The 14,437-nt window shown below is 33.3% G+C and overlaps 1 protein-coding gene across 3 annotated transcripts in view; it reads left to right on the forward strand.

The window, feature by feature from the left end:
- The window catches only part of USP25 (ubiquitin specific peptidase 25), a 163,875-nt gene that overhangs the window by 116,934 nt on the left and 32,504 nt on the right, over window positions 1-14,437 (forward strand). For 2 of the 3 annotated variants that reach the window (XM_040227272.1, XM_040227280.1), the window contains 2 exons: window positions 2,060-2,173; window positions 4,416-4,511. The exons of the other annotated variant lie outside the window; for it this stretch is intronic. In XM_040227272.1, the coding sequence (XP_040083206.1) occupies window positions 2,060-2,173; window positions 4,416-4,511 (210 nt within the window). The remainder of the gene's footprint in view (window positions 1-2,059; window positions 2,174-4,415; window positions 4,512-14,437) is intronic. 3 annotated transcript variants of the gene reach the window in all.

The raw sequence follows: 14,437 nt of genomic DNA on the forward strand, positions 1-14,437 counted from the left end.
TAGAGCATGGGACCATAATAGGAAAAGATATCCTTAGGCATGCGTGCTCAGTCTCTTCAGTTGTATCCGACTCTTTGCGACCCTATGGACTATAGTCCCCCAAGCTCCTGTCCATGGAATTCTCCAGGCAAGAATACTGGAGTGGGTTGCTGTGTCCTGCTCCAGGGGATCTTCCTGATCCAGGGATTGAACCCACGTTTCCTGGGGCTCCTGCATTGCAGGCAGATTCTTTACTGCTGAGCCATTGGGGAAGCTCCTAAATATCCTTGTACTTTACTTCAGTGAACCCTAAAATTCTTTATATGAAAAATTTTATGGTAATTTAAGATATCTAGGCTTAATGAGAAATACTACAGAATGTATGCCCAAAGCTGCTTCCTTTTTTCAACTTTCACCCAAATAATTAATAATATGCTGTTTAAACTGTTTTGTGGTAACTGGAAAGGTTTATAAAACATTCATTTTTCCTAAGTGCAATTATTTTTTTCAAAGGAAATATATTGTTGTGTAAGGATCAGTATTCTAAGGAGTGCGTTTCCTGGTTGATACTTTCCTAAATTTATTATTCTTAATATATTATTGGTTTGAATTGGTTTGCTTGTGAGAAAATTTTCACCAAAAGTCCAGACAAATTTCCTAGTTTACCTGCTTATATTTCACTCTTGTGACTGGAAACAATATTTTTTCTCTTAATTTTTTATTATTTTTTCTCTTTCAATTAATTCTTAATTAAATGTCATGGACCAAGCTTACCTCTGTAGAATATGTGTTCGTATACTGAGTTAAGATTATTCAAATATAAGCAGTTCCCAGAAGCATAATAGTATAATGTTTATAATTTCTATCATTTATAGAACAATAATTAATGTATCAGATTTGGGGTTAGCTGAATACTCTCTCCTGATCATGACAACCATGCAGGTTGGTTATATCATCTTAACAAGTCAAAGACTCAAACAAAGCAAAAGAAAACTTTCCTGAAAATGTCATGGTTAAAAATAGCATTTCTTTTAAAAAAAATAGGCCAGTCTTGGCCGCTGTTCTTGTTTTATTGTTTAATTAAACTTTTTCTGCATATGTACTTTGAAAAAGTCAGAAAATCTTCACATTTAAAAATTTACCCATATTTTAAACTGCAGTAAGACCACTCCGTTTTCATTAAAATTTTCTGTTTATTTGGTGTCAAAACTAAGTTGATTTTTGCTTAGGAAAATTTCAAAGGTGCAATTTGAAGTTACTTAAGCAATCTGCTTTCAAGCACCTTAAGTATTTTTGAAATTTGTTTGTAGATAAATAGTGAGTATGGTAGTCATCTATTCAGTAAAAAAGGATCCTTGTGAAATCTGAACAGTATTTTGAATGAACCATATTAGTGTCTTTGAGTGGACTTTCTGGATTTTACACTGGTTTCCACTCCATTGGTTTAGTGAAGTTCATAGAATTTAACAAAAAACAAATCTGAGTTGTTAAAAATTGATATCACTTTCTAGCAGCATTTCCCAAAACAAGAATTCATTGAGAACTCATGATGTAAATATACCAGGTGCTAGTGAGTTAGGCACAATAGATTATGGATATTAAGTGGCAATATAATTAATTATTAGAAAGGATAGAAGGTAAAATCATCAGAAGGAAAACTTAGAAATTCTCCTGGGGTCAAAGGAGGTCTTATTTTGATGAATATATATATATATATATATATATAAAGGCTGTATAGAGTTATTAGAATTAAAAATAAATAAATCTTTCACCAATAAAAACAGCAGTAGGATATCCAACTTCAGTATTAACTGTTTCTAAAAAATTTGGAATACAAGGTGCTCTGTGAGGGAAAAAAAAAAGTTTAAATTTAATTTAATATTTGAGATGCAAAGCAAAAGCTAGAAGATCTTGTGTTGTTACTGAATTAATGCATTTGCTTTGATGTTCACCTTTAGATGGTTTTATTTCGTACTAAACAAATACAGGTATTTTAAAAGGCTCAAGAGTCTATGCACTTAAACTGAGTGCTTCCATTGTTCTCTTTTCTAATGTTCACACTAATGATTTTTTTCTGCAGAAACCTGAAAATACCACAAGCCAGCCACCTTCTAAGCAGCAAGTTGTAGAGGTGGAGATTCCTCATGTAGGGACATTTATGATTGAGTCAAAGGAGGGGGGTTATGATGATGAGGTACCTTCACTGTAGCCCTTGGCACTGTTTCCACCTGTTCTTTTGCTGTGTAAATGCAAGTGCTTTGGGCATGCCTGCACCCTTACACTGTGTCTATGGCCGCATAACCTACAGCTTTGCTACCCACGGTCTGAAATTACCTTACCAATTGCTAACAGTATTAAATACTTTGAATTTCAAGTGAAAATTTAACTAGAAAGCTTATGAATTTGGCAAAAAGAATAATTTTGTATTGCAAGAGTTAATTCCTTTGTTCACACACAGAATTTGTTTACTCTCAGGTTGGTAAGTTTTAATTAAGTTTGTTTTCATTAAATAGCAAAAATTTTTTTGAGCACTTAAAATTTTTATTTTCCTTTCTTGTTTTGCTTGAAGTATCAATTGCTATACTTTGCCCACTATTTCCTACCAGAAGATCCTACAGTCTCATTTGGTGTATATTAGCAAATAGATAGGCTTCCCTAGAGGGTCAGTTAGTAAAGAATTCGCCTGCAGTGCAGGAGACTGCCTGCAATAGAGCAGACTGGGGTTGGTTTTGTTTTGTTTTTTTCCCCAGCCTCTGTGTGACTGAACTGAATAATTCATCAGCATTGCTAAATACCTACCAGTATTTTGTACACTGGGCACCTCATCTTACCTCTCCTTATCACTCCACTGTTAATTTTCATCTACTTAGTTTTCTAACATTATGGAGTCACTTTTGCTTCCTGTCATGGTTCTTGGGAATCCAGATGAAAATTGCTATTGTCTTGATCCCATCAGATTTTTCTCCCCTTTACCACTTTTTTCTTAACACTCTTCGATTTTGATCTTTTCCTTATTTGAAAGAAGCCAGTAAAGCTGTTTCTGAATAGTAACAACAGAGAAGACAGATCCTGAATTCTATCATTTGTTAGTTATTTGAGAACTGAATGTATATTAGTTTTTTTTCCCAAGTAACTTTTTTTCAGACTGACTTCAAGGTTATAATTAAACTCTTGTATGAGTCACTTCACTTTCAAGAGTTAATCACCAAAATCAGAGGTGTCATAAAGACATTACTGTTACCGTGCCACTGTAAGAAAGCATGGGCCGTAAAGAGACTGAGAAGTAGATTTGTGAGTTAGGAACTGATCAGAAGGATTTTCTGAAGCAGATAGTTAGATACATTGCAACTATCTGTGTGTGATCCAAAATATGCTACGGGCAGTAGTTTTAGTGAATCAGAGGTAATGGGTGCAGTCTCTTGATTGCTCCAATAATATAGCTTTATAGTGTCTTGAGATTTTCATTTTTCAGATATTTTAAAATATAAACATTTAAGAATACAGTCATTCCTCAGTATCCGGGCGGGATTGGTTCCAGGACCCTCCCTGACCCCAGCAGATACCAATATCTGCAGATGCTCAAATCCATTATACAAAATAAACTATTGTGAAAATGAAATACTTAAATATTTAATACTTAATAGCAGTACATTTTTCTATTTAACCATTTCTATGTTGGTGGTACTTGAAGATTATGGCAACTGGCATGTTGTATTAAAAATATTTTTAAAATGTTAATTTGTTGATCAAGCATCTTAGTGCTTGTTTTAGGGTGAGCCTTCTGGCATTTACAAAAGTAGGATTGTGATTAATTATTTAACACTGTCATTTGTGCAAGTGCTTATGCTGTTGGCAGAGTTTTGTGTTTGGTGTGTGTGCGTGTGTGTCTTAATGCATTGGAGTGATAGTTTAGCAGTGCATGTGCCTTGTAATTCTTAAAAATAAGTCATATGGATACAGGGCTGCTGCTTAGATATTTAGATTGTATGGTTGTTCAAACGGGTACCTGGCCTGCTGACAGAGTGGAGCTGGAACTTAGCTAATGCTGAGCTCCCCAAGCCTTAAAGAAGAAGCATGTTTTTAAATAAAAAGAACATTGATTTTTCTAAATGGTTCTCTTACAGAGCAGCACATTTTTCTAAATTGTCAAGAAGGTGTTGCCTTTTAAAAAATTCTTCAGTTCAGACGGGATGCCTTTTTGCACTTCGCACGAAGGCACCGTGCCAGCTAGCTGTGGCCCTGTATGGAAGATTTTGAGAGATACTTACATGTATATCAGATCACCTTTGCTACCAAAAAAATGTGCAGCGTTTGATTTATAGTAAAAAACAAAGGACTTTGAACTTGCATGTAAAGGAATTATTTTGTTTCTGTGATTTTTTTTTTTTCTCTATGATAACCATTCAAAAGTTCTTACTTTAAATCCCTTATGGCAGATCATGATGACACCGAACATGCAAGGTATTATCATGGCCATAGGTAAATCCCGGACTGTGTATGACAGGTGTGGCCCTGAAGCAGGGTTCTTTAAGGTACAATGAACATTTTCATTTTATTTATTTTTTTAAGTGAACATCTTAAAATGTTTCATTTCCTTGAATTAAATTTGTTTTCCTATGTAATTTCTCTCTTCCTATGTTAGCCATGACCACCTAATATTCTGGGGGTTTCTTTTATACATGAATCTAAGACTGATTATTTTCTAAATTCAGGTACTTCAACAAAAACAAAACATTTTACCCAAGTTACCCTAATAGTACACCCCTGGTTTGTTAGCAGGAGTTTGAATTGTATATATATTTGAAGCAAATACAGGGTATTGATGAACGAAAGTAGGAACTGAGTTATCTGCTTCTGGTAATTTTATTTTTTCTCCTCTGGTAATATTATTAGTATGGCTTTGATTTTATTATCATTTCATACTAAATTGTTTTCTTCATTTAGTTATTTCTAAAATAATTCATTCATTATCTTATTTTTCTTAATTATGTTCCTCATAATTAATTTTAATATCTTAGTTATTTTAAAACATGCGACCATCAAGCTGATGCATTATTCTGTGACTAGATGTTTCTTGCCTCTTATACCAGATCTTAACAATGTTTTGACAACAGTATTATTTGTTCTTATATATTTGAAAGATGAAACCACTCCATTTGGTTTTCACTTCCTTTAGTGGAAGTCGCTCACTTGTATCCAAGTCTTTGCAACCCCATGGTCTATACCATCCATGGAATTCTCCAGGCCAGAATACTTGAATGGGTAGCCTATCCCTTCTCCAGGGGATCTTCCCTACCCAGGTATCAAACCCAGATCTCCCACATTGCAGGCGGATTCTTTACCAGCTGAGCTACAAGGGAAGCCCAAGAACACTGGAGTGGGTAGCCTATCCCTTCTCCAGCGGATCTTCCTGGGGGTCTCCTGCATTGCAGGCGGATTCTTAACCAACTGAGCTATCAGCAAAGCCCAACTTGCTTTAGGTTAACCAAAAATAATCACTTTTTTTCACTCCTCCCTCCCCTTTAGTGTTTATTATTTACAAAAAAAAAAAAAAAAACAACTTTATTGAGGTATAGTTCACATCAGCAAGCCATGTAAGTTATATGTTCCCTTTCTTGACATTTACAATTGAAAAATTTCCATTTTCTATACTCTACCACCTTTCAACTCGATCTTTAAGAAACTTTTTGTTAGTATTTCTTTCAGTATATAGTACAAACAAAGGCCTATTAGTAGTAGACTTAGATCAGAAAACACTTTAGACTGGTTAGAAGTAGAATGACCAAGCATCCTGGTATGCCTGGGACCAAAGGATTTCCTGGGATACAGGACTTTAGATGTTAAATGATTAAAGTTCCGGCAAACTAGTCCCAAGATGAGTTGTTCCCTCTGTTAAGATCCCATGAGAGAGTTTGAAAACTACTTTACCATGAAAAAAAAAACAAAACAACTTTTATGTTTAAAAAGTCTAGCCTTATCCCCAGGTAACCTGCATTTCTTTTCTTAAAAATCAGTAAATACGTGTCTTCTAAAGTGTTCATCTACTTTGTGGAAGAGTTATCTGTCATTTACACTACCATTGTCATTTTTGGTCAACTTTAGGTATCTTTTTATTGAACTGGAAGCTTCACTTTTATTAATACATGGATACTTTCAAAGAGTCAACTAATAATACACACTATAAACAACAGTAATTACACCATGTCCCCCCCCACCCCAATCAGTGATAACACTTTTCAATTATTTCATCAAATCCTTTTGGTTTTAATTCTTTAAGAAGGATGCCTGTGATTTTGTGATTCTTAGTTTACCTGTTTCCTGTTGAATTCCCGACCATGGGATGTGATTGACAAGCTCTTTATTCTCCTGCCCCATATACACACATTAACATGTACAATTTTTATCCCTACATCAACACACAGAATTTTGTCATTTGATTAAACCAGAATTCTCAGCTTGTACTGTTTTTTGTGTGCTACTTAGGGTTGAACTAAGTCATAAATATTACCGTTTTCCTTTTCCCCCCTCAGCTGTCATTTTCTTTGGAATTAGTTGGCTTTTGTTGTTGTTTGCTTAGTTTTTTGCTCTGTTCTTCATTAGTTTTGTGTGTGTGTTTTTGTTGTTGCTGTTGTTTTGGTTTTTTTGTAGAAGTCTATTCTGGAGCTTTATGACCTGCTCCAGTCTACATAGGTTTTCCACTCTTCTTCGTATGTAACTAGTATCTTGAGACCTTCTTTCACTGTCACTTTCAGGATGGCCTTTACATCTTGTTCTTTGTGTATTTTCTGTATCTCATATATTTGTGTTTAAATATACCTGCTGATTCTGATGCAGCAGAAAATCTCTAAAGTTTATTATTTCTGTACATTTCCATCTATCTGTAATTGAGGATTATGTATGTTTTACATATATATATAATATAGGAATATGTTTATATCTAATATATATATATTTATATACAATATATATAAATGTAGGAATATATAAATATGTATAATATTTATATATTATATATATAAATTATATAAATTTGTATGTTAGATTTGTAATATATGTTATATATAAATAGATAAAAATAGGAATATGTATAATTAATGTATATTTTTAGTATAGGTAAATCATTAGCATTTCGAAAATTCTGGCTGATAATATAAAATTTGAGAAAACATGTCCTATAAACAACAAAAATAACATATACAAAATGCAGTCATTTGGTAATAATAGTGGTGTCTCAAATAAAACTAATAACAACTGTCTCTCCTGCTGCCCTGTTGTAACTACTTCTAACATTTGTATAGCCTTTCTGATATTTTTATCTTGTTTGTAAAGATATGCATAGAGCATTTTTTTAACTTTTACTATTCATATTATTTTATAATTATTCATATTTTATAACTCAGAAACATATTGTGAGTATTCTTAAGCCAATATATCTACCACATTATCTATACCACCTGCATTTAGTATTCTATGGTATAGATGTACTCTCATTTATTATATATTATCCTCTCTTTGGACATATGTCATATATTTTTTCCCCATCTGCCATTTCTGTTTGAGCTTAGTCTATGGTACCTTTTTCTATAAAGCAGTTTTAAAATACTGTGGTATCTATACTATCTTTCCTCTCTTTTCTGAATTCTAGAGTTTCATTGCTATGTAAAAAGTCATTTTCAACAAAGGTATTATAAATTTTCTATAATTTTTCTTAAAACATTGTTCTTAATAAATTTTTATTTTATAAATTCAAAAATACCCTATTTACATTTAACTGTAGCATTTTATCTGGGCTTTCTGCGTTCTATATTAAATAAAAAGTTGCTGTATGTTTTTATTTGGGGGCTGTCTTCCCAGGTTTGCAGTTATACTTGTTAAATTCCTTTACTGTCCTGTTTTCTTTAACTCTAGTATAATTTACATAAGAATTAACTGTTCCTTAAGAGTAAACTAGAACTCACTTATAACCATATGAGCTTGGCCTCTTTTTTTGGCTGTAGATCTTTTGACAGAGCTTTTGATTCCTTTTACAACAATTGATATGTTTAATTGTTCTGTATATTCTTTACATTTGATTCTAATCATTACTGACATTCAGTATTAAATCACAAAATATGTATATAGCACAGAATCTAACATGACAATTGCTTCTTCCTATGTCTTCCTATGTTCCCTAAATCAGATATAGTATAGTTTTAATTTTCTTTCTTTATGCTTGGTTTATGATACATTAAGGTAAAGGTTTTTTGTTGTTTTCTTTTTTTCTTTTTTTAATATTTATTCTGTCCTATCACAGTACTAAAGAAAAATCTTTGTTGGATTTATTTTGTTAGCTTTTTGGCTGTGAGTAGATGTTTTTCAACTGTGCATATTTAAGTATTTCTGAATATAGATTTCCTTATGCATTATAATTAAAACCGTTTTTTTAAATGTTATATATGTTTGCTAGTTGAAAAACCATGTGATGAAAATGTTAGCTTTGTTACTGACAAAAAGATCAATTGGTCAGTGAAACTTAGATCTCTCTGGGAAAGTGGCCTTGATAAGGCTTAACTTCTGCATTAGGAAGAGTTAGCAATCCGGTCAGTCACAGTTACTGTTTCAACCAGTGGCCCTCCCACATTGGGGTCTGCCTCTATAAATCGAATAAATACTAAAGAGTTAATAGGCAGGCAGATTTGGAAAAATAAGTGAGAAAAGACACTTAGGTAAGTCCTTCTCCCAAGGTGACTTTGTTAAGATTGGTTTTCACTGTTAACAGAAAGTCCCCAAATCATAGTGGCTTAAAGACAGAAGTTTCTGTCATGTAAAAACAAAATCCAGAGAAAGGCAATACAAGGCTACTATGATAAGCAAAAAAAAAAAAAAAAGCCAGAAGGAAAGGAAAGGAAAAATATTCTCAAAGTACTAAGTACTAGTTACTTGTATGTGTATAATGAGAGTGGGAGGGGTCATATAATTAAAATTGTTGGATTAGTATTATTTTTTTATTCAACTTCAGATATATTAAATTTTCTTTTATGTATATTTTTTTGTTTATACCTATTAAAGTGCCCTTAGGATTTTAATGAAGCAATAACACTACTATATTATGAAACTTTTTTTCCTTACTGGTTATTTCATTGCCTCATAACAATTGTTCCCAGTTGATATAACTTTATCAGTTTGCTTTTTCTTTTTAAACTCCTGTTATTATTACTTCTCTGTTTATAAGTAGTTATAGAAATATATTTACTAAACTATAAAACTTGCTGAAAAGTACACAGTTCATGAGTTTACAGCTTAGTAAATTATCACAGAGTACACATATTCATGTAACTACCTATCAGGTCAAGAAACAGAACATTATAATACTCCGGAAACTACCCTTGTTTATCCTTCATGTGAACTACACTCTTCACCTATCCAAAAATAGATGTTATCTGAACTTCTAACAGTGTAAGTAAGTTTTCTTGTTGAACTTTATATACCTGGAGTCTTTTACCGTGGTCCATTGTGTCTGGCTGCTTTTACTCAAGAATATGTTTGGAACTTCATATGTATTATTGGATATAGTTAGAATTTTTTCATTCTGTTAATGGTATTTCGTTGTATAACTACACTGTTTTTGTCCCATTCTGTTGATGGGCATATTCAAAATGTGTTTATTATGTGCTTATATCACAGTATTTATATCAAATGTACTAGTGAGTATAGCTAGGGAAATGATGGACTAAGTTTCTGCCTTAATGAAGTTTATTTTCTAGGGGAAAGTAAATACTAATTAGAGTTATAATCAGTATGATAAAGTAGCATTTTGACATGGAAGAAGAACATACAATGGAAAATCAGAGATGTTATTCAAAGGACTTCTTAGAGAAAGTAATGTTTAAACTAGTAAAATACACATATATCAAAACATAGAATGTAAACATTTCTCTCACTTTTTTTTTCTTTTTAATTTATTTTTTTATTGAAGGATAATTGCTTTACAGAATTTTGTTGTTTTCTGTCCAACCTCAACATGAATCAGCCATAGGTATACGTATATCCCCTCTTTTGAACCTGCCTCCCATCTCCCTCCTCATCCCAACCCTCTAAGTTGATACAGAGCCCCTGTTTGAGTTTCCGGAGCCATACAGCAGATTCCCCTTGGCTATCTATTTTACATATGGTAATGTAAGCTTCCCCGTTACTGTTTCATACATTTCACCTTCTCCTCCCCTCTCCCCATGTCCATGAGTCTATTCTCTATGTCTGTTTCTCCATTAATGCCCTGTAAATACCTCAGTACCATTTTTTTAGATTCTGTATATGTGCATTAGAACACAGTATTTATCTTTCTCTCTTTCTGATTCTCTTCACTCAGTATAATAGGTTCTAGGTTCATCCACCTCGTCAGAACTGACTCAAATGCTGAGTAATATTCCATTGTGTATATGTACCACAACTTTTTTATCCATTCATCTGTCAGTGGGCATCTGGGTTGCTTCCATGTTGTAGCTATTGTAAATAGTGCTGCAAGTGAACAGTGGAATACATGTGTCCTGCTCCTAGGGTATACGCCTAGTAGTAGGATTGCTGGGTCATATGGTGGTTTTATTCCTAGTTTTTTAAGGAATCTCCATACCATCTTCCATAGTGGCTGTATCAATTTACATTCCCACCAACAGTGCAAGAGCCGTCCCTTTTCTCCACACCCTCTCCAGCATTTATTGTTTGCAGATTTTTTGATGATGGCCATTCTGACAGGTGTGAGGTGATATCTCATTATGGTTTTGATTTGCATTTCTTTAAAAATGAGCAGTGTTGAGCATCTTTTCATGTGTTTGTTAGCCATCTGTATGTCTTCTTTGGAAAAATGTCTGTTTAGGTCTTTTTACCACTTTTTTTTTTTCCTGTTTTTTTTTATTTATTTATTTATTTAATTTTTATTTTTACTTTATTTTGCTTTACAATACTGTATTGGTTTTGCCATACATTGACATGAATTGTTTGTTTTTCTGGCATTGAGTTGTATGAGCTGCTTGTATATTTTGGAAATTAATCCTTTGTCAGTTGTTTCATTTGCTATTATTTTCTCCCATTCTGAGGGTTGTCTTTTCACATTGCTTATAGTTTCCTTTGCTGTACAAAAGCTTTTAAGTTTAATCGGGTCCCACTTCTTCACTTTTGGCTTTATTTCCATTACTCTAGGAGGTGGGTCATAGAGGATCTTGCTTTGATATATGTCATTAAGTGTTCTGCCTATGTTTTCCTCTAAGAATTTTATAGTTTCTGGTCTTACATTTAGGTCTTTAATCCATTTTGAGTTTATTTTTGTATATGGTGTTAGAAAGTGTTCTAATTTCATTCTTTTATATGTAGCTGTCCAGTTTTCCCAGCCCCATTTATTGGAGAGGCTGTCTTTGCCCCATTGTATATTCTTGCCTCCTTTATCAAAAATAAGGTACCCATAGGTGCATGGGTTTATTTATGGGCTTTCTGTCTTGTTTCATTGATCTATATTTCTGTCTTTGTGCCAATACCATGCTGTCTTGATGACTGTAGCTTTGTAGTATAATCTGAATTCAGGAAGGTTGATTCCTTCCAGCTCCATTCTTTTTTCTCAAGGCTGCTTTGGCTATTCAGGATCTTTTGTGTTTCCATATCAATTGTGAAATTTTTTGTTCTAGTTCTGGGGAAAATGCCATTGGTAATTTGATAGAGATCTCATTGAATCTGTAGATTGCATTTGGTAGTATAGTCATTTTCACAGTATTGATTCTTCCTACCCAGGAACATGGAATATCTCTCCATATGTTTATGTCATCTTTGATTTCTTTCATCAGTGTCTTTTCCTGTGTACATTTCTTTTGTCTTTTTAGGTAAGTTTATTCCTAGATGTTTAATTCTTTTTGTTGCAATGGTGAATGGGATTGATTCTTTAACTTCTCTTTCTGATTTTTCATTGTTAGTATATAGAAATGCAAGTGATTTCTGGATATTGATTTTGTATTCTTTAGGGTTTTCTGTGTACAGAATCATGTCATCTGCAAATAGTGAGAGGTTTGCTTTTTCTTTCCTGATCTGGATTACTTTTATTTCTTTTTCTTCTCTGATTGCTGTAGCTAGGACTTCCAGAACTATGTTGAATAATAGTGCTGACAGTGGACATCCTTGTCTTGTTCCTGATCTTACGGGGGTATGCTTTCAGTTTTTCACCATTGAGAGTAATGTTTGCTGTAGGCTTATCATACATGGCCTTTACTATGTTGAGGTATGTTCCTTCTGTGCCCCTTTATTTGAGGAGTTTTAATCATAAATGGGTGCTAAATTTTGTCACAGGCTTTTTCTACATCTATTGAGGTTATCATATGGTTTTCATCTTTCAGTTTGTTAATATGGTGTATCACATTGATTGATTTGTGTATATTGAAGAATCCTTGTATCCCTGAAATAAACCCAGCTTATTCATTGGTGTGGGAGCTTTTTGATGTGTTGCTGAATTCAGTTTGCTAAAACTTTGTTGAGGATTTTTGCATCTATGTTCATCAGTGATATTGACCTGTAGTTTTCTTTTTTTGTGTTGTCTTTGTCTGGTTTTGGTGTCAGGGTGATGGTGGCCTCATAGAATTAGTTTGGAAGCATTCCTTCCTCTGCAGTTTTTTGAAAGAGTTTTAGAAGGATAGGTATTAGCTCTTCTCTAAGTGTTTGATAGAATTCTCCTGTGAAGCCATCTGGCCCTGGGCTTTTGTTTTTTGGGAGATTTTTGATCACAGCATCAATTTCAGTGCTTGTAATTGGGTTGTACATAATTTCTATTTCTTCCTGGTTCAGTCTTGGAAGACTGAACTTTTCTAAGAATCTGTCCATTTCTTCCAGGTTATCCATTTTATTGCCATATGGTTGTTCATAATAGTCTCTTGTAATCCTTTATATTTCTGCATTGTCTGTTACAACCTCTCCTTTTTCATTTCTAATTTTATTGATTTGATTCTTCTCTTTTTTTCTTGATGAGTCTGGCTAAAGGTTTGTCAATTTTGTTTATCTTCTCAAAGAACCAACCTTTAGTTTTATTAATCTTTACTATTGTTTCTTTCATTGCTTTTTCATTTATTTCTTCTCAGATCTTTATGATTTCTTTTCTTCTATTAATCTTGGGGGGTTTTTGTTCTTCTTTTTCAAGTTGTTTTAGGTGTAAAGTTGGATTGTCTGTTCAGATTTTTTCTTATTTCTTGAGGTAGGATTGTATTGCTATAAACTTCCCTCTTAGGACTGCTTTTGCTGTACCCCGTAGGTTTGGAGTTGTTGTGTTTTCATTGTCATTTACTTCTAGAAATGTTTTTATTTCCCTTTTGATTTCTTCAGTAATCTGTTGGTTATTTAGAAATGCATTTTTTAATCTGCATGTGTTTGTTTTTCTTACAGTTTTTTTCTAGTAATTGATACCTAGTCTCATAGCGTTGTGGTTAGAAAAGATGCTTGATACGATTTCAATTTTTTAAAATTTGATTTGTGACCCAAGATGTGGTCTATCCTGGAGATTGTTCCATGTGCACTTGAGAAGAGGTGTATTCTTCTACATTTGGATGGAATGCCCTAAAAATATCAATGAGATCCATCTCATCTAATGTATCATTTAAAACTTACATTTTCTTATTAATTTTCTGTTTTGATGATCTGTCCATTGGTGTGAGTGGGGTGTTAAAGTCTCCAACTATTACTGTGTTACTATCAGTTTATCCTTTTATATCTGTTAGTGTTTGTCTTATGTATTGAGGTGCTCCTATGTTGGGTGCATATATATTTACAATTGTTATGTCTTCTTGGATTGGTCCCTTGAAGATTATGTAATAAGTGTCCTTCCTTATCTCTTGTAATATTCTTTAAGATCATTTTGTCTGTTATGAGGATCGCTACTCCAACTTTCTTTTGCTTCCCATTTGCATGGAACGTAGTTTTCCGTCCTGTCACTTTTTGTCTTTAGATCTGAATGGGTTTCTTGTAGACAGCATGTATATGGGTCTTATTTTTGTATCCATTCAGCCAGTCTGTGTCTTTTGGTTGGAACATTTAATCCATTTACATTTAAAGTAATTATTGATGATATGTTCCTGTTACCATTTTCTTATTTGTTTGGAGTTGATCTTGTAGATCTTTTTCTTCTCTTGTATTTCTTGACTATATTAATCCCTTTAACATTTGTTGTAAAGATGGCTTGGTGGTACTGAGTTCTCTGAATTTTTGTTTGTCTGAAAAGCTTTTCATTTCTCCATCAGGTTTGAATGAGATCCTTGCCAGGTACAGTAATCTTGGTTGTAGGTTTTTCCCTTTCAGTACTTTAAATATATCCTGCCATTCCCTTCTGGCCTGCAGAGTTTTTCTGTAAGATCACCTGCTAAGCGTATGGAGTTTCCTTTGTGTGTTACTTGTTGCTTCTCCCTTGCTGCTTTTAATATTCTTTCTTTGTGTTTAGTCTTTGTTAGTTTGATTAATATGT

Source organism: Oryx dammah, unplaced genomic scaffold (assembly GCF_014754425.2).
Source record: "Oryx dammah isolate SB20612 unplaced genomic scaffold, SCBI_Odam_1.1 HiC_scaffold_2, whole genome shotgun sequence".
NCBI lineage: Eukaryota > Metazoa > Chordata > Mammalia > Artiodactyla > Bovidae > Oryx > Oryx dammah.